We start from the raw sequence: 12,095 nt of genomic DNA, 5'->3' as shown, positions 1-12,095 counted from the left end.
CCCCCCCCCCCCCCCCCCCCATCCCTATCCCCATCTGATTGTGTTTCTTGTTCACCCCCTGACCCAGAGTGGCTTGGTAAACTGACATGACCTAACTAGCCAGCCTATACAGGGATGGTGTCATTTTATTTATACCATGGGGCTGGGAACCGGGGGAGAATGGAAGGGAACTTGGGGTACTGTTCTCCTTAGATGTGTATGTATGTACATTGATTTAGTCAACACAACACAAGCAGTACTCTGGATGGCTTGATTAGTGTGACCCCACAACTTTTCTGTAGAACCAGGGCGGTTGCCTAAATTGTCAGACTTTTGCTGCCTTTAGTACCCTCCCCACCTTTTTTGAGATGATCTTGTCATTAAAGACTCCAAGTCCATTAATTTTACTTTTCCACTTTTGGGGGGTTTTGGGTAGTATGTTTTTTGGCCACTGAGCCCTATATTTAGTTTTGAGGGATAAGGAAACTGGAGGACTATTTGGCTTTGTTGTCAAAGAAACTTACTGTATATATTTACACAGCTCCTTTCAAGAAAGGAAATCAACAATATCCTGTTAAAAAAAGCCATCTTGGAGCTAAAGGTGATAGTGACCGTCAACAGTGCACCAGAGTCACGTGAGGGAAGAGCTCCTAGCTTGTCTGAGTCACTTTCAAATTTGACAAAGTCCCCAAATGAGCCATTTAGCTGGCCAGCCGTTTCAGCCCTGGTCAAGCTAAAAGGGGAAGCCAGTGAGCTCGACGAGGCCCTGGAAAGAAGTTTGGGCTGCAGGGGCATGCAGGCAGCTTCAGAGAAAGCAAGTTTCAAAGGGCAGTTCGTGGTCTTCCAGATGAGCCCTCAAACCCTTCTGGGATCCCCAAAGTCACAACTCTAATCAGAATCGTGCCGTAACCTGTGCGCCGAACCACGCAAAGCCGTGTGGCTGGAACTGCCGGTGCTGTGGCACTCACCACGGCAGTGGCACCGCCGCGCCTGGTCGCCACTGTACTCTTCAGTGCCACACACGAGCCGTTAAAAACCAGCAAGTCTTTAAAACCTGCTTCATTTTGGAAAAGCACTTGTGCGGCTTTTCAGATTGGGCATTTAGTTAAGATATTCCTGAAAAGTGAATGAAGTGAACCTTCACCTCCAGGAAATGAAGTGATGGTATCTCTTGCCCGTAATAAGATGAATTACCCCAGTGGTTAATTCCAGGAGTGGGCTCAAGCATCAGGACGCAGAGGGTGGTGCAGGACCAGGCAGCGTGTCATTCCTTCTGTTGTACGTAGGGGTGTTATGGGACATTTGTTGCCAACGACACAATCTGAGTTTTCAAGCAAAAAGTCTATTGTTTCAAGAAAAAACACAGCTGACTGTGAGCCCAACAGCTTCCTCAAACTTAAGATTTTTCAGATGCGATGGGTGGTATTAACAAAGTATAATGAAATGTGCCAGCATTCGGATCTGCTAACTCAGCACACCAACATTTTCCAAATGACCAATGGCAGAGACTTATACATTAGGCGAGAACCAAAGATCCATCCAAGTGTGAAGATTTGCCAATTGATTCTAATGTAACGGAGGAACAGAAAGTTCACTGATAGGGTTCAGATTCCACATTACAACTCACTTTAAGAAACTCCCACTGTGGACTTTGAAAGCGTACCACAGTGATCTGCGAAGGCTATTAAGATGCAGCGCCCTTTGCCAAATACTTACCTGTGCGAAGCCAGGTTTTCTTCGTCAGCTTCAACCAAAACATCGCATCAGGGCAGACCCAAGTCAGAAGCAACAATGAAAATCCAGCTGTCTTATATTAAGTTATAAATTAGCTTGGCAGTAATGTAAAAACAATACTTTTTTCACCCATTTGTTTTGGAAAAAGGCATTACTTTTCATTAAAATTTGTTAACATGTAATATGCTTATTGGATTTTAAAATGTGTTCATTTTAACTTTGAATGTAGTAAATATTGATAAATATCACCTGCATGAACAAAGAAAGGTTCCTTTGGTGTCTTCAGTAACTTCTGATCCTGTAAAAAAAAGTGTGTGAGATGCAGAGGTGAAGTTGTTACGCCACCTACTGGCAAGTCTTGAAGTCACCACCTCGCCTGAAACCCAGCAACCACAAAAACTGTTGTCACTGAACCAGACCCAAACACTTCTCTAATGATGGTCTGTATCATGAGACTCAGCTCCGGGGGTTGGGGAGTATCGGAAAGAAGAGGGTGGAGAAGACGATAGTTTGAGACAAAATTGGAATTGTGCATTTGATGAGTGTTAAAGATGTGCCTGATTGGCCTATATAAGAAAAGCCACTGGCTACTGTGATATACCTGATGGCGAGAGATTTGTGTTTTCCTAGTTTGTGACTCCTTGGGGCTGGATTTCATCATGCTTATTTGCCCCACTGATTGCCTCTGTTACATCATCTGTTGCTGTAAGATGTCATACTCCCGAGCAGGGGAATTGCCCAGGCCCACCTGGGCTCACTGAGGGCTAGTTAGTTCTTGGCCTTCAACAAACATAGGCAGCTTGATACCAGGCAGCATTTCTCGAGGGGGGTGGATAACTCCTCCCTGGGGCCACTGGGATGTTGCAGGGGCAAAAGCTTTGATTCCTACACTTTAACCTGCATGTGAACAATGGTGTGAAAGTTCTTAATTGCCAAGGGTGGTAGGTCAAATAAGTTTGGAAACTTGATCTAAGGCCCCATTTGTTTTTTTACTTCAAAATAAGATATGTGCAGTGTGCATAGGAATTTGTTGTTTTTTTAAAAACTATAGTCCGGCCCTCCAACGGGTCTGAGGGACAGTGAACTGGCCCCCTATTTAAAAAGTTTGAGGACCCCTGATCTAAGCTTTAGATTCTAAGGCCTAGGTTCCCAATCTTGGCTAGTGATTGGAATTACCTGGGGATCTGGTGAAAATACAGATTCCCATGCTCCATTTACAACCAAATGAATTAGAATCTTAGGGGTAGGAGCCCAGCTTCCCAGGTGATTCCAATGGTCAGCCAAGTTTGAGAGCCTAAGGTAATGGAATACTCTTTTGGGATGTTATTCAGCTTTTAAATTACTTGAATGGGTGGAGGGGAATGAGCAGAATAGTTTGTGGTTGCGGTTCTTTTCCTAAATCTGATCATTCCTAACAAATCCTACTTTGAAGGCATCCAACAGGAATCTTCCAAAGTGAAGCCGTTTGAAAGTTCCTTATACCTGTCTTCATTTGCTTCTTGTTCTTGGTGACCTGGCACACAACACTTACTGAAATACAGTTACACAAATGAATGCTTCAAACCTTCTCCTTTTGTTTGCAGATTTTAAATGGAGGGACCCCGGACATTCCTTCCAGTGGCCTACTACCAGGGCAAACTCAAGAGAACCCAGGTTATCCGTACTCGGATAACTCTTCTATTCTTGGTAAGTGGCATCATTATTCATTCCATTGCAAGGACCTTGCCGAAGACCTGGCAGGCACAGAGTCAGCTTTCCGAGCTGGAATTGTACAAAGAAACTAGCTCTAATTATATGTGTTAAGAATGAAGTAAAGCTCGTGTAAAACTCTACTTCCAAGTTGGCTTCAATGGTTGAATGTAGCTGAGGGTCCAAGTTTATCCCTGGACCTCGAGGGGGCTATAGGCACCTAGACAGGCTTCCTCCCACAATAGGGTACATCTTTTCAGAGGGAGAGAGGTTCACAGGTAAAGCCTAGAAGGTTCAATGAAGAATTTCGGAACGTATTAAAATCATGTAAGCCATGAAAAGTTTGCACTTCCCCATCCCATCCATCTATTCCTTATTTTTCTAGATTCTTTGTCTTTCCCTTTATTTCTATAACCTGCTCCCCCCTTCATTGGTTCTATCACAATATTGAGGTCAACTTGAATACTTTTAATACTTACTGTTAAGCACTTTCATCTTATTTTTAAAAGTTGGTTTAGCCCACATGGAAGAAGCACACCAGCCTATGCAATCATGAGGTGTCGAAGGGACCAGGTATAAGGCATCATCAGAACAAAAAATCTTACCATAGTGAATGATGGGGGGAGTGCGGAGTGGAGACCCAAAGCCCATTAGTAGGCCACTGGAGATCCCCTTGCAGAGGGTTCTCGGGGAGGAGACGAGCCAGTCAGGGTGCAATATAGCAACGATGAAACATACAACTTTCCTCTAGTTCCTAAATGTTTCCTCCCCGCTCCCACTATCATGATACAAATTCAACCCTGCAAGTCTGGGTAGACCAGAGGATGTACACTGGTACAGATAGGAACTGGAAATACAGGGAACCCAGGGCGGATGATCCCTACAGGACCAGTGGTGTGAGTGGCGAAACAGGGAGGGTAGAGGGAGAGTGGGTTGGAAAGAGGGAACCGATTACAAGGAACTATATGTGACCTCCTCCCTGGGGGACGGACAACAGAAAAGTGGGTGAAGGGAGACGTCAGACAGGGCAAGATATGACAAAATAATAATTTATAAATTATCAAGGGCTCATGAGGGATAGGGGAGCAGGGAGGGAGGGGAAAAATGACCTAATGCCGGGGGCGTAAGTGGAGAGGAAATGTTTTGAGAATGATAAGGGCATGAATGTACAAATGCGCTTTACACAATTGATGTATGTATGGATTGTGATAAGTTGTATGAGCCCCTAATAAAATGATTAGGGGGGAAAAAAGTTGGTTTGTTCTGAAAAAAACCCCCACCAAAGTTGGTATCGGCCCCACAGCCTTAAGCAGCGGTCTTGCTCACCTTGTTAAAGGTCAATTTATTACAAGTGTGCTTAGGAATTGCTTAACGTTCAACATGCTTTGGTATTTTATTTTTGATCACTGACCAACCTTTATCTCCTCCCACAGGTGAGAACCCACACATAGGTATAGATATGATAGATAATGACCAGGGCTCAAGTAGTCCCAGCAACGATGAAGCAGCAATGGCTGTCATCATGAGCCTTTTGGAAGCAGATGCTGGACTGGGTGGCCCTGTTGACTTTAGCGACTTACCATGGCCGCTGTAAACGCGACAGGTTGCTGCGGCAACAGTTACAGTATCAAAGTGCATTACTGGTGGAGCTTTACAGTCTGTGAAGACGATTGGATGAGGAGAGAACCGCTTTTATGGAGTGTCTACATAAAAGCCATCTCAGAGCCATCGATACAAGTCAATCTTCCTGTGTAACTTCAGACAAAGTGGAACTAAGCCTGCTTCCAGTGTTTCATCATCATTGATTATTGGGCTAGCTGTGAATAGCTTGCATTAATTGTATATTTTGGATTCTGTTTGTGTTGAATTTTTTAATCATTGTGCACAGAAGCATCATTGGTAGCTTTTATATGCAAATGGTCATTTCGGATGTATGGTGTTTTTACACTACAAAGAAGTCCTTCGTGGATATTTCTTATACTAATTGTATCATAAAGCCGTTTATTCTTCCTTGTAAGAATCCTTTCCTATAAATATGGGTTAAAGTATAATGTATTAGACAGTTAAATATTTTTAATAAATGTTTCCCTTGTTCTATAATTACTGTTCACATTGCAGATTAACTTAGAAAGAAACCCTCCTTGCTACAGAACTGGAGCATCCCTTTTCCACCGTAGATGTGAGGGCTGCTGTCTGTACACCAACATCCCCGGCAGGGCCTAATTTCCCTGTGCTGCTACTTTAGCTGTATTGTTAAAATAGTTCATTTCAAAAGTGTTGCAATTTTATCTTATGTCAGATAAAAGATGTTAATACTTAAACACAAACTTCAAATCCTCTGAAATTATAAATTCAAGTTTACATATGACAAACTGGCCTCTCTACTGCTGGCAGTTCTTTGGCTTCAAACAGTAAGTGACCCCAGATTCCAAGCACTTAATGATTTCTCTTTCCTTCTTGAGCCTAACAAAACTATCACTTACACAAGAGAGTGTGTGCACAGAAGGGGGAAAGTGCTGGTCTGAAATCAGCTCTCCATGACCTAGTGAAGCCATTTCACGCTTCCTATCTGGGGGACTAGAAAATAGGCCCTTTTCTCAGTGCTGGTCACCAGAGTTTGGATTTATAGTACATTTCATGGTTAGCAGAGAACCTCAGTGCGACAGCACACACATACCCAACTGGAGTACCTTGAACTGCTGCAGCCTGGTCTCCAGTTATGTTTGCATTGACAAGACAGGGAGTCTGCTAGTTATGAAGCTAAAAAGCTGGTTACGGTGGTTATAAAGTTGCTCTGAAACATTAAAACAATGGAATTTTATTTTGATGAAAAATTTGTTTACAATCATTTAGTAAATGAAGAGCAAACACTTCATTTTCCTATCCCATAACTCTTTAAGAAAAAAATGCATTAGTAAATAAATATCTGTGAACAGATTAAGGGTAAGGCAGACTGGAACAAAACACCACCTCGGATGTTCATTCTCCCTGCATGTAACTCACGCTCAAGGGTGACAACGGCCTGGGGAGATCTGAACTGGAATCTCATCCTAAGCATTCAAACACACCCAGAGGCAAATACTCCTTTTGTGCTCCTCGGTGGGCAATAAACTAGACACCTGACTGGAAGGATGGTTTGATAGAAGCACTTGTTTAAGTTCTATTGTGCATCACAACTATAAAGGTGGCTTGAATAGTTCCATTCAACCACCACTTATAAAGTGCAACTATATAATATTCTGCATTTTATCTGGGGTGTAAACCAGTACTATCTTGACTGAAGGTACCCCCAGCTGCCAATTTCCACCACTTCTGAAAAGATCTAGATGTGTGAAAAAGGACTGTCCCCATACAAAGAACCAATTTCACAAACCTACTGGTAAACAAATACATTTATATAACTGGAACCTCAGGATGCTAGAGTTGTACTCGCTTAAAAAAACAAAACCGTTCAGCTACCTTTGGTCTTTAAACAAGCCTACCCTGCAATTTCCTAAACACTGCTGTGTGCATTCACAATGAAGAGAGCGGCCTTGCAGCGCAGGGAGGAGAGCACAACGGCACTGTGCAGAGTAGCATGCTATGGTTTCAAGGGACATCCAGCATCACAGCATCGGGTTCTGCCCATCAGGATCGAGGTCATTGTTGCTGGGAGGAGGATGGATGGGGAGAATATCCAGCTCATCCACTTGGGGAGTTGGATGCATAACGACCAGCTGGTCCTGGGGAATGTCTGCGGCAGCTGCTGCAAGGTTGGTAATAGATTTACTCTTTACACATTGAAAGTCTACATGCCGACTTTTCCCTTCCTCTTTTTCCCAGGACATTCGGATGAAGGGTCTTTGGACATAGTTGTAAATCACCTCCGGGCGGCCCCCAGGCCTTTTCTTTACTTTTTCTTTGTAGGTGGGATAACCTGCGGGAGAGAGAGGTTTGAAAAACTGAGGACACACACACACTGCTCACCCAATTCAGCCTACAAAGAGCTATTCTGTACATCCCAAAGAGCCCTGGTGGCGCAGTGGTTATTTTCAATCATTTCATGAAGTAACATATGATCAGGGACCAGACACTGAAGGAGCAATGCGATGAAGGCATTAGCAAATAACAAGGCTCCAGGAACTAACAAGCTGTGAAAACACCCTCTGGTCTATGCCAAGAAATTTGGAAGGTCAAATGACTAAGAGATCCATGTTTGTGCACATTCCTAAGAAAGGGGACTCAACAGAAGGTGGAAGATGTTGAACAGGAACAGTATCACAAGCAAGTAAAGTGTTGCTTTAGAGCAGCAGTTCTCAACCTGTGGGTTGTGACCTCTTTGAGGGGGGGTGTGTCAAACGACCCTTTCACAGGGTCGCCAGATGATTCATAACAGTAGCAAAATTACAGTTATGAAGTAGCAATGAAAACAATGTTGTGGTTGGGGGTCACCACAACATGAGGAACTGTATGAAAGGGTCGCGGCATGGAGGAAGGTTGAGACCACTGCTTTAGATCATTCAACAATGGTTGCAGCAGTGCATTGACAAAGAGCTGCCAGACATTCAAGCCAGATTCGGAAAAGGACATGGCAGGGAGGTATATCTTTGCTGATGTCAGGTGGATCTTGGCTAAAGGTACAGAATACTAGGAAGATGTCTACTTGTGATTTATTGACTATGCAAAAGCATTCCACTGTGTGGATAACAAACTGGTTAATATTGCAAAGAACTGGAATTCCAGAACACTTCATTGTATTCATGTGGAACCAGTACATGAACCAAGAGGCAGTCATAAGAGCCGAATAAGGGAGTCCTGCGTGGGTTAAAACTCAGGAAAGGTATATGATCCATCACTTAGCTGTCAGTTTTTCCGCACTCTGGTGGCTTGTGTGTTGCTCTTATGGTGGAAGCCACATATTTCAAATGCCATCAAGGTCACTCAAAGTGAACAGGTTTCAGCAGAGCTTCCAGACCAAGAACAGACTACAAACAAGGGACTGGCTGCTCAATTGAGAGTAAGTAGCTGCTGAAAACCTTATACATAGCATGGAAACACTTTCAGATACTGAGGCCCTAATGAATTGAAGCAGAATATTGTCATAAATTGTGTCAGAAGATGGGCCCCCTGGGTCGGAGGGCACTGACGATGTGACTAAGAGAAAGCTGCTTCCTCAAAGAGTTGACCAGGGTGATGTGAATGGAGCCTTCGGGATTGTCATTTGTTAATAATTACACGGCAGAATTTTAAAAGAACATTTGTTAATAGCAAATACCTTTTATCTACAACACAAAAAGTGACTGCCCACATGGACGTCTCCAGATGGAACACACAGAAATCAAAGTGACTGCATCTGTGCGAAGAGATGCTGGAGACGCCCAGTATCAGCTGCTAAAACCAGGACAGGGGCCAAGTGTGGAACAGGCCATTCATTGCTTATAAGTTAAGTTCAGGTTGCAGCTGAAGAAAATTAAACCAAGTTCACACGAACCAAAGAACCTTGAGTCTATCCCAACTGAATTACAAGAATATCTCAAGAACAAATTTGATGCAGTAAACACTAATGACAGAAGACCTGATGAGCCGTGGGAGGACATCAAGGACATCATTTATGAAGAAAGCAAACGGTCATTAAAAAGACAGTAAAGAAATGAAAGATCAAGGTGGTTATCAGAAGAGAATCTGAAACTTGTTCTTAGTGGCCAAGGCACGTGGAAGAATGAAGTCAGGCAGCTGAACAGAAAATTTCAAAGGGCAGCTCCAGAAGACAAGGTAAAATATAAGGAAATGGGCAGAGACCCAGAATTAGAAAACAAAAAGGGGAGAACATGCTCAGCTTAAACTGAAAGAACTAAAGAAAAATTCAAGCCTGGGATTGCAATATTACGAGATTCTGTGAGCAAAACACTGAAAGATGTAGGAAGCATCAAAAGATGGAAAGAATACAGTCTACCAAAAACTAGACAACATTCCACCATTTCAGGAGGTAACATGAGCAAGAACCAATAGCACTAATGGAAGAAGTTCAAGCTGCACAGAAAGCATTAGCCAAAAACAAGGCTCCAGGAACTGATGGGACACCAAATGAATTGTGTCAACAAGCTGGTGAAGCCCTGAAAGCAAACATTTGTGCCAGGAAATTTGGAAGACAGCTACTTGGCCAACTGACTGGAAGAGATACATTTGTACTCATTCCAAAGAAAGGTGACCCAACAGAATGCTCAAATTATAGAACAGTATCATTGGTATCACATGCAGGTAACATTTTGCTGAAGATCATCCAACAATGGTTGCAGCAGTACATTGACAGGGAGCTGCTATAGATTCGGGCTGGATTCAGAAGATGTGGAAAAAGACCTGTCATTACTGATGTCAGATGAGTGGCTGAGAGCAGAGAATACCAGAAAGATGTTTATTTTATATTGATCAAGAGGCAGAACAGTTGTGTGAATAGACAAATTTCAAAAATCAGGGAAGGTGTGTGTCAGGGCTGCACAACTCTTCAGTCTCTATGCTGAGCGATTAGAGAAGCAGATTATATGAAGAATACTGCAGACTTATACACAACCTGTGATTTCCAGATGACACAATCTTGCTTGCTGAAAGTTAGGACTTGAAGTACTTGCTGAAGAACAGCAAGGATTTCAGCCTTCAATGTGGATTACGACAAAATCCTAACAACTGGAACAAGGGGTAACATCATAAGTGGAGAAGATGAAGTTGTCAAAGATTCTGTCTTGCTTGTATGCACAATCAATGCTCATGGAAGCAGCAAACATGAGATCATAAGACACACTGCACTGGGTAAACCCAGTGCCCAAGATCTCTTTAGAGAAATAAAAAGCAAGGGTATTCCTTTGAGGACTAAGGTGCACCTGACCGAAGCCATGGTATTTTCAATTGCCTCGTATCAGTGGTTCTCAACCTTCCTAATGCCATGACCTTTAATTCAGTTCCTCAGGTTGTGGAGACACCGCCCCCCTCCCAAAACCATAACATTATTTTCGTTGCAACTTCATAGCTGTCATTTTGCTACTGTTATGAATCGGGTGACCCCTATGAAAGGATTGCTGCGACCCACCGGTTGAGAACCGCTGCCTTACATGCCTGTGAAAGTTGGACATTGGATAAGGGAGAACAAAGAAGAATCGACGCGTTTGAATTGTGATGGCAAAAAATACTCAGAAGTACCATGGACTCCCAAAAGGGCAAACAAAACACGCTTGGAGGAAATAAGGCCAGAGTGCTCCTTAGAGGAAAGGATGACGAGATTTTGGACATGTCAGGAGACCAATCCTGGGGAAGGATATCATGCTTGGTAAAGGAGAACAACAGCAAACAAGTGGAAGGCCTTCAAGGAGATGGACTGACACCGTGGCTGGAACAATGGGCTCAAGCAACAGAAGAATTCTGTGGGTGGTGCAGGGCCAGGCAGTTTTCCCTTCTGCTGTGGACAGGGTTGCTATGAGTGGGAATTGATTCCAGGGCACCTAATAAGAACTTCCTCCCAAGACGATTGTCAGGTGCCCTGGTGGCATAATGGGTTACACGTTTGGCTGCTTACTAAAAGGTTAGCAGTTTGAGCCCACCCATCTGCTCTGTTGGAAAATATGAGGCAGTTTGATTACAGTTTTGGAAATCCAAAGTGACAGTTCTACTCTGTCCCATAGGGCAGTTAAACTCATTTTGATAGCAGTGAGTTTGGTTTTTTTGGGGGGGGGGGGAAATCATGAGGTCACCAAGATTGGCAATTTCAAAACAGTTTTCTCTGGTACCTATACCTTCCTCCTCTTTGATCACAGTACTGTTTGTGGTTCTGACGCACGCGCAGTGACCTAGGTACAGCAACAGCAAGCACTGCCTGGCCCAGACCATTTCACAATGGTGCACACTTCTGGGTCCTTGGTTGCAGCCACTGTGTCACTCCATCTTACAGAGTGTCTTCCTCGTTTTCGCTGTACCAAGCCTGATGCCTGGTCCCCCCCCTCCCCCGAATGACATATCCAAAGTACATGAAATAAAGTCTGGCCAACTTAGTCTCTAAGGAACATTCTAACAATACTTCTTCCAAGACGGGTTTGTACATTCTTGTAGCAGTTCATAGTATATTTAATATTCTTTGCTCACACCATAATTCAAATACATCAATTCTTTACTCAGTGTCCAGCTTTCAAATGCATATGCGATGGTTGAAAATACCATGGCTTGGGTCACACCTCAAGTATTCAAAGTGACATCCTTACTTTTTAACACTTTAAAAAGGATCTTTTGTAGCAGATTCTCCAAATTCTTAGTAAGAGATAACAACCAATAAGGGCAATCCTATCCTGGGAAATTTCTGTTATTCACCTGTAAGGCAATTTCTCCTTAGATAAACTATTAGACATTCCTTCCATTTCCAAACCCAAACAAGATTTGCCAGTTTTAGACAACCAGTCTTACATTCTCTGTAAAGGGCTGGGTCGAGCAGTAATTATTTCAGGTTTGTGGGCCATATATTTTCTATTGCAACCATTCGATTTTGTCATTGTAAAATGAAAACAGCCATAAGCCATATGTAATGGGTGAGCATGTCTGTGTTCCAATAAAATTTTATTTATAAAAAAACAGCCAATGGGCTGGATTTGACCATAGTTAAAATCAGAAAAAAACAAAAAACAAAAATAGAGGTAGGACAAGATGTCACAATGAATGGACACACTCTCATTATTGCG

At 43.1% G+C, this 12,095-nt stretch overlaps 2 protein-coding genes across 12 annotated transcripts in view; one reads left to right on the top strand and one right to left on the bottom strand.

Annotated features, from left to right (window-relative positions):
- ARNTL (aryl hydrocarbon receptor nuclear translocator like) overlaps window positions 1–5,498 on the top strand; it is a 132,270-nt gene extending 126,772 nt beyond the window's left edge. For all 8 annotated transcript variants that reach the window (XM_045291128.1, XM_045291126.1, XM_004711551.3 and 5 more), the window contains 2 exons: window positions 3,297–3,399; window positions 4,836–5,498. In XM_045291128.1, coding sequence (XP_045147063.1) covers window positions 3,297–3,399; window positions 4,836–4,996 — 264 coding nt within the window. In that variant the 3' untranslated portion in view covers window positions 4,997–5,498. The remainder of the gene's footprint in view (window positions 1–3,296; window positions 3,400–4,835) is intronic.
- A 706-nt stretch (window positions 5,499–6,204) lies between these two features.
- BTBD10 (BTB domain containing 10) overlaps window positions 6,205–12,095 on the bottom strand; it is a 74,005-nt gene continuing 68,114 nt past the window's right edge. For all 4 annotated transcript variants that reach the window (XM_004711557.2, XM_045291133.1, XM_045291134.1 and 1 more), the window contains one exon: window positions 6,205–7,318. In XM_004711557.2, coding sequence (XP_004711614.1) covers window positions 7,008–7,318 — 311 coding nt within the window. In that variant the 3' untranslated portion in view covers window positions 6,205–7,007. The remainder of the gene's footprint in view (window positions 7,319–12,095) is intronic.

Source organism: Echinops telfairi, unplaced genomic scaffold (genome assembly GCF_000313985.2).
Source record: "Echinops telfairi isolate 266 unplaced genomic scaffold, ASM31398v2 ScPeMD7_60;HRSCAF=208, whole genome shotgun sequence".
Classification (NCBI taxonomy): domain Eukaryota; kingdom Metazoa; phylum Chordata; class Mammalia; order Afrosoricida; family Tenrecidae; genus Echinops; species Echinops telfairi.
This window is presented reverse-complemented; position numbering and strand designations above follow the sequence as displayed.